At 39.2% G+C, this 23,497-nt stretch overlaps 1 protein-coding gene across 1 annotated transcript in view; it reads left to right on the top strand.

Moving 5' to 3' along the window:
* Positions 1-23,497, top strand: part of GPHN (gephyrin) — a 292,262-nt gene that overhangs the window by 242,157 nt on the left and 26,608 nt on the right. The window contains exon 13 of the mRNA XM_030884864.1: positions 18,630-18,717. Within this exon, the coding sequence (XP_030740724.1) occupies positions 18,630-18,717 (88 nt within the window). The remainder of the gene's footprint in view (positions 1-18,629; positions 18,718-23,497) is intronic.

The following is a 23,497-nucleotide window of genomic DNA, read 5'->3' as shown; positions in this document are numbered from 1 at the left end:
TCTCCATATGAAGTTGGTAATCAGTTTTTCCATTTCTTTGAAGAAAGATGAGGGTGATTGTATCGTGATTGCATTAAATTTATATAGTGCCTTTGGCAGAACTGACATCTTGACTATATTGAGTCTTTCAATCCACGAGCATGGGATGTTCTTCCATTTGTTGAGGTCACTCTTGGTTTCTTGTAATAGTGTTCTGTAGTTTTCCCCTTATAGATCTTTTGTCATGGGAATTCTTTTCAATGTACTTCTGCCACCATTTTTGGATGATCTTCAGCAAAATTTTACTTGCTTGTGGTATCAATGATATTGTTCTATAATGTGACTGTTTCTGTTGGTCACCTTTCTTTTTAAATGGGTACAAATATGGATTCCTTCCAGTCAATTGGCCAAGTAGCTGTCTTCCAAATTTCCTAGCATAGGACAGTGAATGCTTCCAGTGCTTCATCAGCTTGTTCAGTTGGTATTCTTTCAATTCCTGGAGCCTTGTTTTTGGCTAATGCTTTCATTGCAGCTTGAATTTCTTCCTTCAGTACCATTGGTTCTTGGTCATATGGTGCATCCAGAGATAGTGGAATGTCAACTAATTACTTGTGGTAATGCAACTGTGTATTCTTTCCATCTTCTTTTGATTCCTCCTGCACTATCTTGACCATAGAATCTATTTTGCAACTCACAACTTGAATTTTTTCTTGAGTTCTGTTAGTTTAAGCTGGACATGTTCTCTCTTTTTGGTTTTGTAACTCTAGTTCTTTGCACATTTCATTATAATCTTTAACTTTATCTTCTCGAGCTCTCTTGAAATTTTATGCTAAAATGTTTGGCTTCATTATTTCTTTCATTTGCCTTAACTATGTACAGTTAAGAGAAAATTTCAGAGTCGCTTCTGACATCCACTTTGATCATTTCTTTCTTTCCTGTCTTTTTAATGACCTTTTGGTTTCTTTATGAATGATGATCTTGATGGCCTTCCAGAGTTCATCAGGTCTTCTGTCATTAATGCTTAATGCAGCAAACCTGTTCTTAAAAATTCAGGTGGGTCATATTTGGCTTTCATGGATTTGTTTTAATTTTCTTCAGCCTCAACTTGAACTTGCATATGAGCAATTGATGATCTGTTCCAGAGACAGTGACTGGCCTGCCTTTAGCTGCTGATACCCAGCTTCTCCATCGTCTTTCTCCACAGATGTAGTCAATTTGATTTCTGTGTATTCCATTTGGAGAAGTCCATATGTATGATCTCCATTTGTGTTGTTGAAAAAGGATATTTGCTATGAACAAGTCATTGGTCTTGGCAAAATTCTGTCATGGAGTCTCCAGCTTCATGTTTATCACCAAGATCATATGTTCCTTCTTGTTTCTGGCTTTTGCATTCTGATTGCCAATAATTATCAATGAAGCTTAATTGCATGTTTGATCAATTTCAGACTGTATTTATTGGTAGAATTCTTCAGTTTCTTCATTATTAGCTTTTGTGGTTGGTGCATACATTTGAATAATAGTAGTATTGAGTGGAGTTCTTTGGAGGTGGATAAATTTAATCCTATCACTGACAGCATTGTACTTCAAGATAGATCTTGAAATGTACTTTTCTGACAGTGAATGCTACACCATTACTCTTGTTTGTGTCATTCCCAGCATGGCCAATACCAGTCCATTTCAGCTCACCTGATGCCTAGGATATCAATCTTTGTGTTCCCATTTTATTTTTGAGGACTTAAAGTTTTCCTATATTCATATTTCATACAGTCCAGGTTCCAATTATTAGCAGACTTTTGCAGCTATTTCTTCTCATTTTGAGTTGTGTCCCATCAGTAAATGAAGATCCCAAGACTTTACTTCGTTCAGGTCACCATGGTCAGCTCTACTTTGAGAAACCACTTCTCGGTTATATTTCAAGTGCCTTAGGACCCCAGGGCCCCATCCTCTAGCACTGTCTCCCACAATGTTCTTCTTCCGAACACTAGGCCTTTAGTATCTGGCAATGAATGTCTCCATACTATGCATACAGTTTTCAGTGGTGGCTACTTCAGAGTTGGGCAGCTAATTCCTTCTTCTTATTCTGGAAGCCTTGCAGAAACCTGTTCATTTTGAGTAACCCTGCTGGCATTTGAAATACCAGTGACATAGCTTCTAGTATTGCAGCAACACAATCCACCACAATGCAACAAACTGGCAAATAAACAGTGGTCATTTCCAGCATGCATTGGAAAATCAACATGTTTAAAACTAAATTCACCATTTCTGATCTCTTTACTGGCACCCCACCACTACCATTCTTGTTTCATATTTTTCTGTATCCTTTATCTCAGTGATTGCCAGCACCATCAACCCACTCACCTAAGCCAGAAGAAATCTGAGTGGAAATCATACTAGCTTTCTCTCTTTTACATATCCCTATATTCAGCTCTTAGAGATTTTATCTACTCAATATTTCTTCCCTACATCCCCATCTCTTTCATCCTTACTGTCCTGATTTAGTTTAAGATTGCTATTGTCAAGGAACAAACTGGAGTCCCTGGTAAAATTAAAGCAAAGAGTTTCAATGACGAAGTAAAGGGCTCTGGATCCAATAGCACCTAGTTAGTCTTCACCAAGATATTCTGATGAAAGGAATTTTTTACAGGGTTTAAGTACCAAAAACTCAGGATCTTACAAGGAAAAATTCTGATTGGTTGAACATTTTACAAATCCATGCATTAATAGTCCCAGCACTGTGACCAGATCCCCTAAGCATTATTTTGTTAATAAAATTTGAGTCAGTCATCATCTTGTTAATCTATATCTTAATCTTAGGGAACTCTGGTAGCATGGTGGCTTACAAATTGGGTTGTTAACAGCAAGGTCCAAAACCAAATCAAATACTGCCATTGAGTCAATGCTGACTCATATCGACCTCCTGTGGGTTGCCAATACTGAAACGGTTCACAGGAGTTTTAAAAAAAAAAAGTCTTTCTCCCACAGAGCTGCTAGTGGTTTTGAATTGCTGACCGTGCAGATTGTAGCCCAACACATAACCACTACACCACCAATAGTTTTAATTCATATATCGCTCCATGGGAGAAAGACTGGGTTTTCTGTGCCAGTAAAGATTTGCTGCCTCAGAAACCCACAGGAGCAGCTCTGCTCTATCCTATAAGGTCACTATGAACCCTAAATAACTGAATGACCATGGGTTTGGCTTGGTTTTTTGGCCTGAGTAAATGTGCTTCCTGGGAGCATGCTATGAGAGGAAGTATGTGGCAGAAAGCTTACAGGGTTCCTCAAGTGTCCCTAGAGTCAGCTCAGAATGACCAGTAAACAACCAAACAAACAAACAAATGGGCGGAAGCCTTTTATGGCAATCAACCTACATTTGGGGGATTCCTTCGCAATTCAATAACTTATCAGCTAGCTTTTTTCCTTGTAAGCAGTATGAACTAATGTTTCCCTTTTATAAAGGAAGAGTCAAAGATAAATGAGGAAGTCTGGATAGGCAAATAAGTGTATAAATAAGGTTGATCTCCATTCTAAAATTTAGTGAAGATATTAGTCCTTTGGGCACATATGTGCATATTTATGTTTCTCTGCGATTATCTTTTCCTTCATTTTTCTGATAAATTGCTCTCTTGTGTAGATGAAACAGAGTAGAACAAGAATTTGTTCATACTGGGCCAGGGTTGTTTTGTTTCCTAACAGACTACAATAAGTGCCATAAAGAACCGGACAGGGTATATCTTATCCCCATTGATCCACAGCACTAAGAAGAGGTATACCTCCTAGATAAGACAACCCTACCATCTTTCCTATATCAACATTCTCTTGCCATAAACCAAGAAACGCCCAACTGCGCAGCTGCCCAAAGGAATCTTACAGGGCTCATAAAAGCAAGTCCAAAAGCCTTGGCTATAGGAATGAGCCAGAAAGTTTGGTACTGCAACAAAATTGTCTCAGCAACTAAGATACAGCAAATCAACAAGTACTGAGTAGCTAGAGTAATTCATTTCATATAGCTGAAGAAAAAAATCTTAGGGATAATGAATCTAAATGGACCTGGGATGGTGTTTAATTTAAAAGTCAGGGAGCAGCTCCCCGCAATTTTTAATAGATGACCTCATACACTAACTTCTTGAAAATGATAAGCATTAATTATGATCCAAATAGACAAAATTCACTGGGGGAACATTTTAAAATAAATTTCAACATTAATTGAACTTAGGTCATTGCTAACTGATTTTAACTCTATTCCTATGCAGTTTGAAGACCGCTCAATAATGTAGCTTCCAAACTACTGACTTAGACCTTCTAGCTTTTCAAAGTCTGAAAGACTGGGAAATTCCCATAATTAAGAAAAGCGTCCCCTTCTGGAAAATTGCCATCCCACCAGCCTGCTCCGCTCCAATCATGCTAGGCTCACTGGGCGCTGGCGTAGATTGGTGTTGGGGTTTGAATTGCCTGCTCCTGCTGCTGCCAATTTCCGAAGCTGCCTCTTCACATCAAAGCATGAAGCAGAAGGGGAACGAGTACTGAGATAGCAAATTGGGTTCTTATAAAACTGGCACATTTAGCAGAAATTATCAGGATAGACTTAACAGTACAGCAGTTATTTGGGCAAAGCTCAGTGCCTTACATCTTCCAATTTGTGAACCAAACGCATTCTTAGCTTCCTAGTGCTTCCCTAATGTTCTTAAAGTAGCAATTTCTAATCATCACTGAGAATTTAGATTGGAATTTAATTGGTTCTTATCTTTATAAACTGGCTGCACTGCATTATGAAATAAACTCTTTTCTGCTCAAAATGAAGGGTTTGTTGTTGTTGTTGTTTTAATCATTTTATTGGGGGCTTATACAGCTCTTATCACAATCCATCCATCCATCCATTGTGTCAAGCACATCATAATGTAGTTTTCACTTCCACGTCAACGTAACTGAGTCCTGTTCTGGTCACCTATCAGCAGAGGTCTTTCATTCTCAGTGGGTTGACTGAGAATATTCTTTCTTTTTAACAAAAGTGTTTGACTGACTTCGTCCCACTCTTGGGTAAGAGGCTTTTCTTGCAGTGGTTAACAGTTGGCTTTCTTAATCATATCAGACTGCCATTACAGTTGTTACTATTTATTCCAATAATCAATAATCCAAGTATTACTGTACCTTAAGAAACTGACCTTACCCTGACAAAAAGAAATCTCTTCTAGAAAGCCTTTTTATTGCTTATTTCACTCATTTTACTAGGTTTTGTTTTTTGTGGTGGTGGTGGTGGTGGATTTTGTTTTGGCTTGCTTGCATTTATTTTCTGCACTAGCTTCTAAATTCAAAGGCAAGCGTGTGCTTCCTATTTCTTCATGTGATTTCATAGTGCCAGAGCGTCCAGTGGACCAAAAAAGGGTGACATTATGGCTACGTGTTGTATGTAATCTGACTCTATACCTGAAGTGGACACCCAGAAAGTTTCTGTGGTTGCAGAGTTAATGCTTGACCTATGGATAAACTAGTGAATAATTAGTATATATCCCAAATGGTTTTTCTCGCCAGCTACTGTTCTTTAATCTTCACATCCTGGAACTTCTTTCTCCTCGGCTGTCTTCTTCACTCATCTTAAAATGCTACAGCTCACAGTTGGTGTAACAGATGAAACTAATTAGCAGCTGTTGTCCGTCTGGGTGTTTATATTAAATATTTTAAAATAAAACTGCATTTGCATTCGGAATGCTCTTTCTGAAATTCATGAGATTAAAACTTGAGTAAAGTCTCTGTTTTGGTTTTGAATTTTACAGCAAATTTCATACTAAAGTAAAAAAGAACTTTATGCCAGAATCAGGGTTGTAGTGGCGTATGGAAGATGCAAATTTTACAAAACAAAGGAGTCTGACATTAAATTGGGCCCTAGAGCCAGCGGTTAGAATCTGAAAGGATTTAAACTCAGAGCATATTGCATTATCAGATCTATCCTCTCATCAGAGAAGCTGATTAGTTCATGTGGTTTTAAGAAAGCCACCCTCATTCTAATAGGCTCATTTTCAGATATGTTTTTCCTTGTACCACCTCATTAAATTGACTGGTTTTTTAATACCTAATTAAATTAGAACTCTGTTGTTGTCAGGTGCCCCTAGGCACAACAGAACAAACACTGCCCAGTCCTGCGCCAGCCTAACATTTGTTCCTGTGCCAGAGCCCAGTAATGCAATCACTGTGTCACTCATTTGTTGAGGACCTTTCTCTTTTTCATGGCCCCTCCACTTTACCAAACATGATGTCCTTCTCCAGGGACTGGTCTCTCCTGACAACATGTCCAAAGTGTGTAAGAGGAAGTCTTGCTCTCCTTGCTTCTAAGGAGCACTCTGACCTTACTTCTTCCAATACAGATCGATTTATCCTTTTAGAAGTCCATGACACTTTCAGTTTTCTTCTCCACCACAATTGAAATGCATCAATTCTTCTTCAGTATTCCTTATTATTCAATGTCCAACTTTCACATGCAGATGAAGCAATGGAGAACACCATGGCTTGGGTCAGGCACACCTTAGTCCTCAAAGTCGCATCCTTGTTCTTCAGTACTCTAAAGAGGTCTTGTGCAGCAGATTTACCTAATGCAATGTGTCTTTTGAACTCTTGACTGCTACTCCCATGAACATTGATTGTGGATCCACGTTAAGACAAAATCCTTGAAACTTCAACCTTTTCTCCTTACTTATTGGTTCAGTTGTGAGGATTTTGCTCTTCCTTACATTGAGTTGCAATCCATGCTGAAGACTACAATCCTTGATCTTCATCAGCAAGTGCCTTAAGTCCTCTTCACTGTCAGCAAGCCAGGATGTGTCATTTGCATATTTCAAGTGTTAATAAGCCTTTCTCCAATCCTTATTCTTATTCACATAATCCTGCTTCTGTACTTATTTGCTCAGCATATAGATTGAACAAGTATGGTGAAGAAGATACAACCTGACGAACAGCTCTCCTGATTTTAAACCATGCAGCATTCCCTTGTTCCGTTTGTACAACTGCCTCTTGATTCCTGTACAAGTTCCTTTTGAGCACAATGAAGTGCTCTGGAATTCCCATTCTTCTCAAAGTTATCTGTAGTCTGTTATGATCCATGCAGTCAAATGCCTTGGCATAGTCAATGAAACAAGTAAACATCTTTCTGGTATTCTCTGCTTTGGCATCAGCAAGGATATCGCTTGTTCCACATCCTTCTGAATCTGGCCTAAACTGGCAGCATCCTGTCAATGTGCTGCTGCAACCTTGTTGGATGATCCTCAGAGCAAAATTTTACTTTTGTACGATATCAGTGATATTCTATAGTTTGAGCATTCTGTTGGGTTACCTTTCTTTGGAATGGACACATTCCAATTTAACTCTCTAGGGAGGGTTAAATTAGAATCTGGGGAAGCTATTATTATTATTGGTAACCATCTTCAATTCAAAATTGAAGATGGATGTCATGGCTTTAGGAAGAAAGGGTGCTTTTATTTTGGGGAGGACAGGGTGATTTATTTTATTTTTCCATTCTAATCTAGTAGCTGAATGATTGCTCACAAAGTGAGAGGAAGGGGAGTATAGCTGACAGGATGAGTACCATATTGTAATACTGATTTCAGTACCATATTGAAAATCATCGTTGTGCTTATGTAACTTTCATTACTTCCATAGAACCACGGCATCTTATTTTTGAAGGAAGTTAGCTAGTCCAACCTTTCACGCAATGAAGGTGTTGAGGAGAACCTCTTAAAAGCTAGCCACAAGAGTCTGTTGGAATTTTCGTAGGGAGAAAAACCCGTTGCCTTACAAGGCAGCACATTGTTGTTTGGTGGCTTGTTATTTTAAAGATAACATTACATTGAGCCAAAGTCTACCTCCTAGTTTCTTCCATCCGTTAGACGTAGGAATGCCCTCTTGAGCAACACCATAGTTGACTCCCATTTCTACATGTCAGCCTATCAGACGTTTGAGTACACAGTCCTGTTTCATACTAGTCCTCTCTCAAAGAAAGTTTGATTTTTGATTATATAAATGTTAAATATCTTCTCCACCCCAAGCAATATCATGTGCCCATATTATGGTTATAGTTCAATAATTAAACACTACTAATTCCCAAAACTGTTATGGAGAACTTGAGGCCCAGATCCACTCACTTCAGTTATTGAGTGCCTGTAATGTGCAGGGATCTGGTAGGGTAATCATGAGTCCTAGATGGAAAGGGAAAAAAAGCCCTGGCTTATTGTATCGTTTATATAAGTTTACTTTTTGTCCTAATTCATTGTGTCTTTCTCTCTTCTAGTTCTTTTAACTTTAAATTCCACTTAGACTTTTAATATGTCACTGCTTGTTTCTTGCTCAGTTACATTCCCTGGTGCCTCTTTTGGCCCACACTTTATTTTCAGTCTCTGTAAATATATCCTTTGTAAGTAACATTAAAATTGGGAGGGGTATTTTTTAGCCCAATCCAGCATCTTACTATTAAAAGTGTGTTGGCCAGAGAAACAAACCCAGGGACACTCATGTGTGTAAGAGAGAACTTTATATCAAAGAGCAATTTTATATTGAGAAAACAAAAAATCCCTTTTGTTCTGATAGTAAATGCTGCCCTGTTTCTCCAGTACTCCCCCTGAACCAATGGCATAAGGTCTCTAGAATCCTTCTACTTCCCCCTTCCCTCCCATTCCACTGAGATAGGACTTAAGGTCATTAAGACAATTATAAGGGTTTTTGTAATTTGGCTCTATGACTACAGGAATCCATATTTAGTTCACATATTATAATTCCTTTCTTCAGTCATATTTGTGTGTGTTTCAGTAGTTTTCTTTCCTGTACATCTTCCTCAATCTTGAGATCTTTGTTCTGATTAATTTGTTCACTGAGAATCTTTTTTTCTAATATATTCCTTGATTTATTATCTGAATCTTTTTGTTATTGCAAATATCACTCTTTCATCCTGATAGATGAAATGCTGTCTGACTAGATTTAATATTTGAGGGTTGCTGGTTGATACTAATCTACCGTTTCCTAGTATCTAATATTGTAAATGGAAAGTCCAAAGCTACTGTTATTTCTTTCCCCTTTGTTAGTAACCCAGTTTTCCTGTCTGATGGTATCTAATATTTGCTTTCTGTTCTTGAAATTACAAAATTTTACATGGTTAGATATGTGTGTTTTTCATCTATCTGGACTGGAACTCAGTAAACCTTTCTGTCTTCAAGCTTGAGTACTTTAAATAAATGAATGTTCCTTCCATTTCCCAGTTTCATGCTGTTTCTTTTTCTCCTTATGGAATTCATAGTGGTAATATGTTAGACATTCAACCTGCCCTCCAACATTCTTATTTCCTTTGTGACTTCCATCTCTTGGTATTTTTAAGAGCCCTGAGATATATTACAACTTGATTTCCCAGGTAACAGTGACTTACCTTTTTTTGTTTTTATTATTCTGGAACACCCTTTTAATGTTGTAATGAATCTTTACCAGCACTTTGTTGTTAAAATTATGTTTCCCCTAGCACTTCTGTTTGACTAGGAGCTGCCTTAGATGTTGTGCTTGCTCTACCACTCTCTCATTGCTTCTTAAAGCCAAAACCAAACCAGTTGCCATGGAGTCAACAGTTACTCGTGGCGACCTCTTCTGTCAGCAAACAGAACTGCACTTTCTAGGATTTCCAATGCCTGCTTTCTCAGACCTTTCTTCCATGATGCCTCCAGGCGGGCTCCAACCTCTAACTTTTCAGTTAGGACCTGAGGGTATTAATCATTTGCACCATCTAGGCATGCTAGCTCCTTAACATTCCCAGGAATTCTATTCACCCTCAGGACTCAGAAAGCTGCTGGGTGGGTACCTTAGACTACCTGGGGCTGCTGTTGTCTTGGGAAAGAAGATCATAAGTGGTAAAAGGCACAAAAGTCTCAGTTCCTTAAATGACAAAGCATCAATGGACTGCCAGGCTGACTGCTGCTTCCTGGAGAGCTTACTTGTAAAGATTTAAGCTTTTCCAGCCCGACTAGTTTTAGTATTTTTTTAAGCAAATGTCAAGGTTAATTTAAAAGTGATGCTTTTGTGTTCTGACTAGCTCCCAACCAGTCTCAAGTGCATAGAAACAATGAATATTAGAGATGGAAAATGCTCTCATTTTAAAACTAAGAGAAATGAGATCTAGAAAAATTGCATTAGGTTGTTAAAAATCATTAATAGCAGTAGAAACAAAAATGAATTCTAAACCTTGGGACACTCAGGCTTTTAATTATTCTTTAAACAAATGGATAATTGCAATCCGAATGTAATTAAAACTACATCCGTTAATGAAGGAAGAATTAAATGACATAACAATATTCCCTTATGATCTGTCACTTTTTAAGAAAAGGGAAGCTGCTGATAGCACCCAGAAAGCTCAATCTGATTAAGTCAACAGCCACCCACCCTACTAGCAATAATTAGAACATATTTCCAAAAGAAAACTGTAAGTTGAATTTTTATTACTATTATCTGGCATACACAAACTAGATTTTCGTGTTTAGATAAATCAGTGATAAATAGCCTTTATCTGAAGTTGCAGTGTCACTGCACTCACAGTTCTTAATAAAGCCATTTGGAGCAGGGCACAGACCAGAACTTTTCTAGTGGGGAAGTCAGCAGACATTTCTTACAGCATAAGCAGGGCAGGGATAAGTAGAACAGCATGTATTATCATCTGCCTAGGTTCCCTGAAGTTAGTCTTCCTTTCACAAAGAGAAGGTGGATCACTTTCACAGCAAACATGCCTGGTTTGTGTCTTGGTAGGAGAATGCCTAAAATCCCCCTCTCCCAGGATTAAGTATTACTTGGTCAGTCATGTGTACATACCGAACAGCAAAGTACAGGTAGGGGGAGAAGTAATAAAAAGGAACAGTTCCCCTACAGGTAAAGGACATCACTTATGACCCCCATTCAGACTATCTTAGGTATACGAACATCGGGAAGCAGCCTTCTCCCTTTTACCCCTCTAAGGTAGCTTAACTGGGTCTCTTCAAGGGGCAGTCTTCTCTCCCTAAAGCACATGCTTCCCTTGATGCCCAATGATAACCATTACATACAGTAGCAGATGGAGAGATGGTGGGAGAGATAGGGCATACTTATGCACCCAGCAGAAGGTGTACTGTGTATAGGAGAACATCTTTTACAATGAGAATATTAAAGTAGTTTAGAAAAAGGAGTATTAGTGACCATGAACCTATTACTAGCTCTGTAAACCCGAGTTTACACTCTCTTGTCTCTTATTGCTGTGAAATGTACACATCAGTATGAAAGAGTACTGCCCTTTTAAAACATAGATGCCATTCTCATTAATTTTATTTCTTAAATATCTGATTTTATAATTAGTAAAGTCTTTTTTTTAATTATGTGTCACCCACCCCTTAATGAAATATTGCCTTTCCCATCACCCCCATTAATAAATATATGGTTAGTGATATACCCATCCCTTCCCTCCCATTCCTGGTAACCATCAAAGACTGTTTCTGTGTGTAAACCTTTTTCTGACTTTCTATAGAAGTGCTCTCATATATGTCCATTTATGATTGATTTATTTCACTCAATATGATAGCCTCCAGGTTCATTCATGTCCTAAGGTATCTTGTAGAATCTTCATTCTTAAGGAATTGAAACCTTAAGTATAAAGTCAGATCATAATACTTTACAGTTTAACTCACCTAGCCTTGAGAAGATAAATATACTATGTTATCTTTATTTAATAAAATTTAGAAAACAATGAATTATTTTCAACTATATTGCCTGTGGTTATAATCCTTGTTACCCTTATCATTATTCTTAAAGCCTTAAAAACAAAGTCATGTTTTATTTCTTAAAAGTAAAAAGGAAAGGGGGATTGATCAGAAGTAAGTATACAATGACGTTGTTGCCATTGCCACGATATCAACATACAGTGACCCTATCTGACAAAGTAGAGCAGCCCTCCAGGGCTCTGAATCACGATGTAAGCAGGTCTCCTGGTCTTTTTTTCCCACAGAGCAGCTGGTCGGTTCAAACCACCAAGCTCTTGGTTGGCAGCCAAGTGCACTGGCCATTGCATCACTGCTGCTGTTGTTAGGTGCCACGGAGTGGGTTCTGACTCACAGTGACCATATGTACAACAGAGGGAAACCTCCCTACATCCCACATCAGCTACACAGCTGCTCTTATGTCTAAGCCCATTGTTGCAGCCACTGTGTCAGCCCATCCAGTGTCCAATTTTCACATGCCTGTGAGGCGATTGAAAATGCACTGGCTCGAGTCAGGCCCCCCTGAGTCCTCAAAGTAACTGCGCTTTTCAGCACTTTAAAAAGGTCTTGGTCCGCAGATTAACACAGTGAAATATGCATCAGTATAATATGCACAGTGAAATATGCATCAGTATAATAAAAGCATTTTTCAAATCTGAGAAATAGATGCATGGGTGTGTTTTATACAATTATCTTATGTTGGAAATATTTCATATTACAAATATCTGAATCATAAAAAGAAAGTCAAATTTATATAACTTGTGAATACTTCCTAAAATAATATTTAATATAAATCTGAATTAGCTCCATTTGAATGAAGGATACACAATAATGTGTTTACTTCACCAGGGACTATTCTAACACAGCCACACATGCAGTCTTCTTTTTTTATTATTAATAAATCATTTTGGGGGGGACTCTCACAGCCCTTATAACAATCCATACATCAATTGTATCAAGCACATTTGTACATATGTTGCCATCATCATTTCCAAAACATTTTCTTTCTACTCAAGCCCTTGGTATCAGCTCCTCTTTTACCTTTCCCCACACCCTCCACCCTCATGAACCCTTGATAATTTATAAATTATTTTATAGTCATATTTTACACCATTTGATGTCTCCCTTCACCCACCTTTCCATTGTTCGTACCCCCACGGGCGGTGAGGTGTATGTTAATCTTTGTTATCGCTTCTCCCTTTCTTCCCCTTCTCCCCGCACCTTCCCCCTACCCTCATGGTATTGATACTCTCATTACTGGTCCTGAGGGGGTTATCTGTCCTGGGTTCTGTGTGTTGAGAGTTTTTATCTGTACCAGTGTACATGCTCTGTTCTAGCCAGATTTGTAAAATAGAACTGGGGTCATGAGAGTGCAGGGGAAGGGAGCATTAAAGAACTAGAGGTATGGTGTGTGTTTCATCGGTGCCATACTGCACCTTGGCTGGCTCATCCCTTCCTTGTGACCCTTCTATGAGGGATTGTCCATTTGTCTACAGATGGGCTTTGGGTCTCCATTCTGACCCCCTCATTGGGGGTCAGAGAAATAGATGCATGGGTGTGTTTCTTGGGGTTTTCTGGGGTCTTCTGATGCCTGATACCTGATCCCATCGACACCTCATGATCACAGGGGTTGGTGAGCTTCTTCCTTGTGGGCTTTGTTGCTTCCTTGCTAGGTGGCCACTTGTTTAACTTTAAACCTTTAAGACCCAAATGCCCTATCTTGTAATAGCCGGGCACTATCAGCTTTCTTCACCACATTAGTGTATGTACCTATTTGTCTTTAGCGATCGTGTCAGAACAGAAAGATGAGCATCACAGATGCCAGGTTATTAGAACAAAGTCTTCCTGTGTTGAGGGAGGATTTGAGTAGAGACCCAATGTTTCTCCGCTACCTTACTACTTAACCTATAAATATATGTACATAGATGTATATCCCTATCATTATATATTAATATATTTAAATATGTCCAGGCCTATGTTTCTACCTCTATAAATGTCTTTTGCTTCTTAAATCTTTCCTCTATTTCATTTTACTTTCCTCCTGTCCCACTATCATGTTCGACCTTCATTCTGCTCTCTGTACTTCCTCTCGGCTACATTGCACTTGATCAAACCCCACCAGGCATCCTCTGCCCTCCTGGCCACCGATTTTAGATTTCTTGTTGTTCCTTTGTCCCTGGGTTTGTTAGCTACCCCTTCCTTTTCCCCAACTTCTCCCCTCCCCTGACCCCCTGGAACCATCCGTCCTTTTGTTTTCTCCTCAGGATTGTTTATCCTGCCTATCTTCTCTAGACAGACATACATGCAGTTTATATATGTACGTCATCCCACTCTTCTGCTAGTCATCCCAGGCAGATCCCCAACTATTCCCTTAGTATCCTCTATTTGTGATGTCCTTGTACAAGGGTCACTTCTAATGAGAATTTTTGGCATGTCATATGCCCGAAAATAACTCAGAAATCTCTTCCCATCAGGCAGTGGGATGGAACAAACACTGAACGAGGTACCAGAGCTTCTTGTCCTGACAATGTTGTTAGGTGCCATTAAGTCGGCTCTGACTCATAGGGACTCTGTGCACAACAGAACCAGATATCACCCAGTCCTGTGCCATCCTCACAATTGGGCTTTTGTTTGAGCCCATTGTTGTTGCCCCTGGGTTGATCCAGCTCATGAACGGTCTTCCCTTTTTTCACTTCCCCCTTTATTTTCCCGAGTATAAGGTCCTTTTCCAGGGATTCTTTCCTGAATGACATCATGTCCAAAGAACATGAGATAAATTCTTGCCATCCTCACTTCTAAAGAGCATTCTAGCTGTGCTCCTTCTAAGATAGATTTGTTTGTTCTTCTGGCAAATGAGACAGAGAGAGTACTTTCAGTATTCCTTGCCAACACCGTAATTCAAATGCATCAACTCTTCTGAAGTCTACTTTATTTGTTGTCCAGCGTCCAAGTGCATATGAAAGCCAAACTCCAAATTCAGTGCCGTTGCGTCAGTTCTGACTCATACTAACACTTGACTGGCATCAGGTGCACCTTAGTCCTCAGTGTGACATCTGTGCTCTTCAACACTCTGAAGAGGTCTTGTGCAGCAGATTTGCCCATCAGGGCTTTTGTGCCTAATCCTTTAGAAGTAGACTGCCTATTCCTTCTTCCTAATATGGTCTTTGTCTGGAAGCTCAGCTGACCCGTTCACCATGGGTGACCCTACTAGTATTTGAAATACCAGTGGCATAGCTTCCAGCAATATACAAGCCACCACAGCATGACAAACTGACAAGTGGGATCTTATTGCTCTGTTTACCCTTTAATATATTACTTTGACTACTTTTCTATAGCAGTAGCAACGTAATACCTATACAGCTTACCTCACAGATTTTCTTATAAGGTAATAAGTGGAGATACAGCATGCAGTATAAATGAAGCTATAGCTCAAAGGTTCTCAACCTGTAGGCTGTGACCCATTTTGGGGGTCAAACAACTCTTTCACAGGGGTCGCCCGATTCATAACAGTAGCAAAATTACAGTTCTGAGGTAGAGACAAAAATGATTTTATGGTTGGGGGGGGTCACCATGACATGAGGAACTGTATGAAAGGGTGGTGGCATTAGGAAGGTGCAGAACCACTGCTATAGATCCTCTGACTTTTGCCACCCATTTGTCCCTTTCCTTCATGTAAACCATCATCTATGGGCAAACCCCAGACACCAGAGTGTGCAACAGAAAGCAGAGTCATAATACAGCGCAAAAGAAGAAGGCAGGTCCCAATCAATGGGCTCAGTCATAGGATTAAGCAAGATGACCTCCAAAGGTCTTTGCAACTTTGAGATTCAGTGATGGGTGAATCCATCTGAACGTGGAGCATGTGCTTCGAAACACAATAATTACAGTAAGGTTTTCTCTTTTAGCTGATTTCTGTTAACTAAAAAAATGTTATGTGAGGCGCTGGTGATGCTGTAGTTCTGATAAGTAGGATAAAAGCCTGGCCCTGATAATATCAAAATATATATTTTTAAATCACTTTAGAAGACATGTATTTGTAATCATCAGCTAATCTGTCCCAGGACCTTTATCTACCTACAAAGATTACTGCCATGATGACTGCTGCCTTGCTTGCAGGGCTTTAGTATAATCCACGCACACAGAAACCATGTGGCAGCATCAGTACGTGTGGTAACAAATATGATGAGGTTGCAAAGGTAAGTTTTGTGCTTGAAGAAAATTGTGCTTGTTGATAATAATCCTTATCCATTTACCTAAACCACATCTGCCAGCTGCTGTCAGCCATTTGGCCTAACTTATTACTAGTGAGATACAGCAAGTAAGGGACTCAGCCCATCACATCCAGATTTTATAGTGTTTCAACACAGCCGAATTGTTTAAAGCACTTTCCATAAAGCAAAAATGGAAGAAAATGATGAGAAATCTGTTTAAAATACTTAGTACTGGAATACTTAAAATATGTCCATTATTGAATATAATTCTTTCAACACGTTGGCTTACCAGTGTAATAACCTCAAACTCCATAGCCAGGCTTTTATTTATTTATTTATCTTCTTCATCTTTCTGTAGATCCTACCATCATTGACTACCACGGTCACTTTTTATGGCTGTCTAACCAATTAGCTGAATTATTTTAAAGGGTCCCTGTGTTGGTTAGCTGACCGTCTAGTGAGCCATGTTTCAAACTTTTACTTTGGGACTTCTGTCTTGAGAGGTGAGACTCCAAACCCAGAGTCACCCCAACAGTGCACTCTGGGAGAAGGGGAACTCTATCCAGGTCCAGGAAGAGAACCTGGTAGCAAAGCATTCAGGCTACAGCCAGGTCTGGCTTGCTATTGAACCATTTGGACTTTTCACGTGTAGTTCTGTGAATGTATTTGTGTGCCAGTCTGTGGTTTTCTTATGTGTACATCATTGGTATTCTCCTGAATGAAAACTCAGAGCTTGCTCAAGTTGAACTTTGCCAGGTGGTTAGGTTTGTTTGTGTGATAAACTGTCAGTCCAACAGTGATAACAACGGCCTAACCTTTCTTGGAAACTTAGTTTCTGCCAAGTTTGATGGTGACTGTTCTCATTATTATCCCTACTTTATAGATGGAAAACGGAAGCAAAGAGAAGTTAAGCAACTTGCCCAAAGTTTTATCTCTAGCAAGTTAACAGAGCCAGGATTTACACTCAGACAATCTGACTACAGAGTTCACACTTTATGTCTTCCTCCCAACTAGCTCATCTCTTGTAGAAACTGTGACGGAAGCATCTGTGGTAGAGCTCAAATTCCTCTTTTCACCTCTGTCACCTCTGAATAAAAAGTGAAAGCATGTCCTAGTTACCAGTCATGCCATCTGGAGTCTCTAATGTTCCTCCTTTGTCCTCTCTCCTTGAGGTCAAGGAGCATAAATAAACATCACTGTAATGAGAGATTTGGGAGAACAAACTCTGTCTCATTGCAAGATCATTTGTTTTCAAGTTAATGACAACCTGCTGAAGCTAAGTTTATGCAAAGTGGGGAGGTTTATGGGCTAAACCAGGATTATCTCATTAAGCCCAAGAGCAAGAGTACAGCTAGGCCTCAGAAGGGATTGAAAGCAGGAGTTAGAAAATCAGCAGTCACAATTGTGCCCTTTGCAGATGTCCATGTTAGATGGGGAAGAGAGGGAAGGGAGAAGTTAATTTATATAAAGAAATCAGGTTATAAAAAGTGCTCCACCCCTCCCCCACCACAGAATAGGTATTTTCAGAAAATGAGGATTTGGCCAGATACGCTTCTAAAAGCACTTTTCCTGCACTTTCTTTTGAATGGGAATTCAAATTTCAACTCAGTTTCAATCGAATGGGAATGCATGTGCCCGATACCTTTGCATGAATGTAAAGTACTAAAAACAGCCCTTTCAGCTGTGCTTTGCCATCTGTCCCTCCAAAAGTCCTGATCCCTTGTATTTTGTTTTTTTCACACTTAGTCACTCTCAAGTTACCGTATATACTTGAGTAGAAGGCGACCTGAATATCAGCCGAGGCACCTAATTTTACCATAAAAAATGTGCTGAAAAACTCGGCTTGTACATGAGTATAAAAACGGTACGTCTTTGGAACCCTTGGTATCCTTCTGGCCCATTGGAATATAGACCCTTGTTTTCACTTCCACTTTTCTTCCCAGGACTTTGACCTAAGCAGTCAAGGGCTTGCCCTTTATTTTCCCAATAAGCAGCTACTAACTTTTCATTTTTCCAAGGGATCTCCCCTCATTGTCTACAAAACCAAGTCCAAATTATTGATCTTGAGAGCTTTCTAAAATTGTGTCCATCCTACCAACCGCAATCATTCCCAGCCAATGCTTTCACTGTAGACGGGCCATTTTCCACACTTACCTAGAACACCAAAAGCTGAATCACTATTGCAAGCTTTTTCTAGTACAGACCCTCTTGCTTAAAACCTCATATCTTTCCTCCTGCCAAACTTTAGACATTTCAGTGTCTAACTTAACTCTTCCCCTCTACAAACTCCTCTGTGAGCTCTGCAATATGAAGAGTGGACAACTGCCCCAATTTTCCCAGAGTTTCTTAGGACATGTAATTTTCGGTACTGAAACCCAAATATCGCCAGCCAAAATGCAATAGCTGGACGCCTTCCCAACACTCAATGGTTTCCCTTCATTGCACCACTGTTTTAGAAGAAAAGAGCCAGGAGAGCACCGATAGCCACTACTAACACACTTAGGAGATTGTTTATTTCTGGTAAGAGTCATGCTTCTGGGGAGCAAGGACCCTTTTGATTCCAACTTCATACAGACTATAGTACTGGACTGTATCCTATGTGTTATTGCCTACTGAATGAACAAGATGGTTGAGTTGTATGCGGGCACCATATCTAAACTCCTTCCTCTGTGTTAATGTCTTTGTCTTTATTTTCTTCCAGCCCAGATGACTTACTCAATGCCTTGAATGAGGGTATCAGCCGTGCTGATGTCATCATCACATCAGGGGGTGTGTCCATGGGGGAAAAGGTATGGAACAATGGGGCCCAGGAAAATCGAGTCCACTAGAATCAAAGGTCTGGCCAACATCTATTATTCATAGGCAGGCTCCCCGAACACGGAAACCTGTGGGACCTCAACATTTATGGGGTCCGCTGAAAGGGATACAGTGTGGGCAGGTCACAGGGCTTCCGTTAGAAGTAGCACAGAGAACCCCACAACTTGCTGAGTGGTTTTTGAAGTTCACCTGAAGATTTCTGCTTTGTTAATAACTTAGATTTACTACATTAGATTTCCCTTAGGCATGACATTTACCTCCATGGGGAAGTACCAACACCCTTTCTTCTTCTTAAATTTAAACATGACCTGCTAGCGCAACCAACTGCCCTACCACATAATGTATACCCAGCCAAGAACTTTTAGGTTCCCCTTCTCCAAGGGCATAAACAGAAGAAGTAAACATTGTCTTTGCCTCTTTTGACATAAAGAAGAAAAATAATTAATGAAAATAAAATAATACATTCACAAATATATAGAATTTTAGAGGTCTATGCATATTTATATATGGTATATGCTTAGCCTTATAAAAATCCCAATTTGAAATGTCAGAATCATTAGGTTTATATATTTTAACGAAATGTGTTGGTTCATGATTATTGGATTGTTTGATAATAAGTAATATAGGCAAATATTCTTTACCTATAATAAGTGACATTATATTTTGGCTTGAATATTTCAAATCATGAAATATTTTGCTAACAACCAATAACCCTTTTTCACATTTTCTTCCATCCCAACTAAGCTGAATAATTCCAACCATATTGTCATAATAATAATTCTTATCATAATGTCATAATAATAATAATACTTCCTTTTTAATAAGAGCTTGATTTATTTTAAGCCTGACCATATGTATGTTTATAATTGTTCTTGGTCCCTGCCTTCCCTAGCTGTCAAACTGCCTAACTATATAACCTGACTCTGGACAGTGAACTCTGTTTGGCTCAGAATGCAAGTATCAGAATCCAATAACCTGAGCAAAGAATTTTAGAATATTTGAAAATGGGACTGCACTTGCTAAAAAACATGGAAGGAAAAAAGGAATTCTCATTCCAAGACTCCCTCAAATTACCTCCAAGGGTGAAGATGTCTAGTTGTGGTTGGGCATTGTCCTTACAGAAGACAGATTGCTAAATCAGTCTTCCCCAAAACCTCCAAAAAGCCCTCAACGCCAAGTGGAGCAGATTGCCAAGACCGCTCCGGAGATCACAAGAATAATAAGAAATCATTTGCAACATGTCTGTTTTCATTAGCATCAAACAGACTGTGGTGCTCTTAATATCACAAGCGTGAAAACCTGAAGTTAGGGGTGTTTAAGTGTTCAATGTGCTATTTCCAGGGAGTGTTTCATGCATAATTGATGTTGGTTCCCAGTGATCTTAATTGTGGGGCAGGATCTCTTTGGCAAGCCTATCGGTGCTCTTTTCCAGTATGTCTGGAGAGGGAACAAGCATGTAGCAAATAGACGTGGCAATTGTGGCTCAGCTATGTTCACACTGACTACATCTCAACCTTAACCTTTATTAATCTTGATAGTAAGAATGCCACATATCCTATAAATTTGCTCACAAGTAAATAGAGCTAATAGGAAAGAATATTGTTTTTATTTACTCTGTATGTCTTCAGGTTCTTACAGTAAACTTTTAATTTGCTAGAAAAGAGATTTTGGGGACTGGGTAGAGAAAGAGTTAGTAATGATCCTTCCTGCCTCCTTTGGTCAGCATGAGATGGGAAAGGGACCGGGAAGAACAAGATGATGGTCAAATGTAGCAAACGCTTGTCAACATGTGAGTTCTAGCCCCAGAAAGAACTTTGGAGTACCTCCGCAGCAGAAAGAAAAGCATAAAAGATGGACCACCTTCAGTGACTGAAAACCAGTCAGCAAAAAGACAGATCAAGGCAAGAGCCAGAAACATTGTGTAGCAAACATAAATCTTAGGTGCAGAAACTCTGGTATGTAAGAAATGTACTTACTTGATTCAACTCAAATCAACTGAAACTTCCCTCTGAGCCCTTATGCTAAAGGACTGGTGGGAAATATTATTTAATTCACTCCTGGACTTCACTGCTCCAAGAATTTTGCTGCTAAGGCAGAGGAGGGCCTTAAGCAGCAGTGCCAAAGCATCAGGGAGACTCGGCTGGTCAGAAATGCACACTAGAAATGCCATATCCACATAGAACCTGGAGATCTCCAGCCTTGGCTCTCTAGGTCCATGCTAGCAATGCTGGAGGCCTCAGGGTGGAACACAACCTACTTGGGAATAATTCACAGCCATCCCCTCTGACTGGCCACCTCGCCTAAGCTGAGTAGGGGAAAGGGTCCCTGTTATTGTTGCCTAAGGAGAAGTGTCTCTTCCGAGCAGCTCCCCTCAGAAACTCTCCCCACCTCTAACTTACCCTGCCCCACATAATCTTTTCAGAGGTTTCATTTTTACAAAATAATGAAAATGTTACAGTTAATAGTATCTGTTTCAGAAAAAGAAGCAATATCTGTTCTCTGCCCCCAAAACTGAAGATTTTATTTTTTACTATAAAATTTCTACAGAATACAGGATTGTTTATTTTTTAAAAAAAGAAAATGTGTAGATAACCCAGAAGGATACAGAACTAGACACCACTAATACTTTTTTCTCCTTTCAAAATAGCTCAATTTTTCCCGACAAGTCTATCTCACTCCCCAACACCAAACAAGCAAGCAAAAACAACAACAAAGCCAATGTGTTTGAGTCATGGTAATCCTGTACAGGGTTTAGTTTCTGAGGCTGTACATTTTGAGGAGAGCAAAGAACTTCCCTTTTCACCACCAACCTGACTGTCAGCAGTTCAAGGCTTACCCAGCAGGGCCCCTAGGGCTCCTTACCACCCCCAGCCACAACAAACCCGGACAAAGTCACCACAGAGATCATTAGTACTGATCACAAAAAAGGCTGGTCTCCTTAGGTATGCGTGATTATTTAGCAGCAAGAGTGCTAGTTAACCAGATAGGAGCTATAAAAGGGTCATAGAAAGAGTTCCTCATCCTTTAATTCCACGTTTCCATGAACTCATAACAGGACTTTTTGAGTTTATTTTGGAAATCTAGAGCAGCAACAGAACATAAAAACAATCAAAAATACTCCAAACAAGTAACCCAAGTAAACTGTCCCTTCTCAGTTCCTTCAGTCCTGTGTGTTTCTTGTCTGCTTGGTCTTGGCTTAGCAGTTCAGCACTTTAGGACAGAGAATAGGAGTCCCTGAGACCCTGTAAGTGGACCTCTACAGTCAGAACTGCAATATCAAGACTTCATTTGCCATATTCCTATTCCTCTCATTAACATACAGTAGAGTTGTTCCAGCAGCTACATGATGTGTGATATCTTGACAGATTAAAGGAAAAAGCAGATATCAAAACACGAATCACTTCTTTTTTTAAAAATAATTTTGTTGGGGGCTCGTACAACTCCTATCACAATCCATACATCAATTGAATCAGGCATGTTTGTATATATTTTGCCCTCATTCTTTTCTAGACATTTGGTTTCTATTGAGCCCTTGGTATCAACTCTTTCACACACACCCCACCACCCACTGCTCTCTATGAAGCCAGACATTAAAGAGATTTTCAAAACTATAGAACAAGGCATTTAAATGCTATTTATTTTAATGTGAAATTACTTCATCATTGCTAGTTTCAAATGAAACAGCAAATGAAAAATTTTTAATGTCTTCATTTTATATTCTAATATAGTAAATATCAGTAGGGACAGATAATGGTTTTGAGCCTTAATAGTTTTTAACATAAGAGAATATAAAGGGTTCCAGAGACCAAACATTTTGAGAACTTAACTTCAAGAAGGAGAACTTTTTCTTTAAGAAAAGAATACACCAAAAAAAAGAAAAGAATACACCTAGATTTATTTGTCTTTATTGTTGCTAATATAATTGCAACTGTGATGGCAGTGGGTTGTATTAATTACAACATTTAAGAAAATGTATAATTTCTATTTCACAGAAAAAACTGGGAGCATAGATAATTGAAAAATCCTAAGTAAGCATTTGTGCAGACAGTCAAACTCATAAACACCTCAAATCCCATTTTCTGCTGCCACCCTTTCCTAACATGGTAAAGATGAACAAACATGTTCATTACTATGATCCAAAGATATAAGTCTATTAATTTAAAATTGCACTTAGTAAACTGTTCCTGCAGTATTCTCTTGTACTTAGTATTTGATGATGATTCATTAATTAGCTCAGTCTAACATCAGTTCAAATGTTTTAGTTCCTTAAAGATCTTGGAAATTGTTCTCAATCTTACATACTACAAAACATTACTGTTTACCTATAAAGTTTTATCAGAATAATGAGTCAATTTGGTTGAACCCAATTTTACAGTGTTACACATTATTTAGGAGTAGTGTTCCCTTAGGAGCCCTGATGGCCTACTCGGTTACGCCTTGGGCTGCTAACCACAAGGTCAGCAATTTTCAATCACCCACTGTTCCTAGGAAGAAAGACGAGGCTTTCTACTCTAGTAAAGATTTAGAGTCTCAGAACCCACAGTTTCTACTCTGTCCTAAAGTGTCACAAAGAGTTGTAAAAAACTAGGTGTCAGTGAGTTTGAGTTTGGGGGGTTTAGTGTTAACTTATTTGATCCATAAGTCTATGTAAGTTGCAGGGGGGGGGGGACGACAAAGCTAAGTGAAACAAAATGTATCCTTGTAATTTCCATAACACTCATAAATAAGAGTCCCCAGGTGGTTACATTTAAC

Source organism: Echinops telfairi, unplaced genomic scaffold (assembly GCF_000313985.2).
Source record: "Echinops telfairi isolate 266 unplaced genomic scaffold, ASM31398v2 ScPeMD7_18;HRSCAF=68, whole genome shotgun sequence".
Lineage (NCBI taxonomy): Eukaryota > Metazoa > Chordata > Mammalia > Afrosoricida > Tenrecidae > Echinops > Echinops telfairi.
This window is presented reverse-complemented; position numbering and strand designations above follow the sequence as displayed.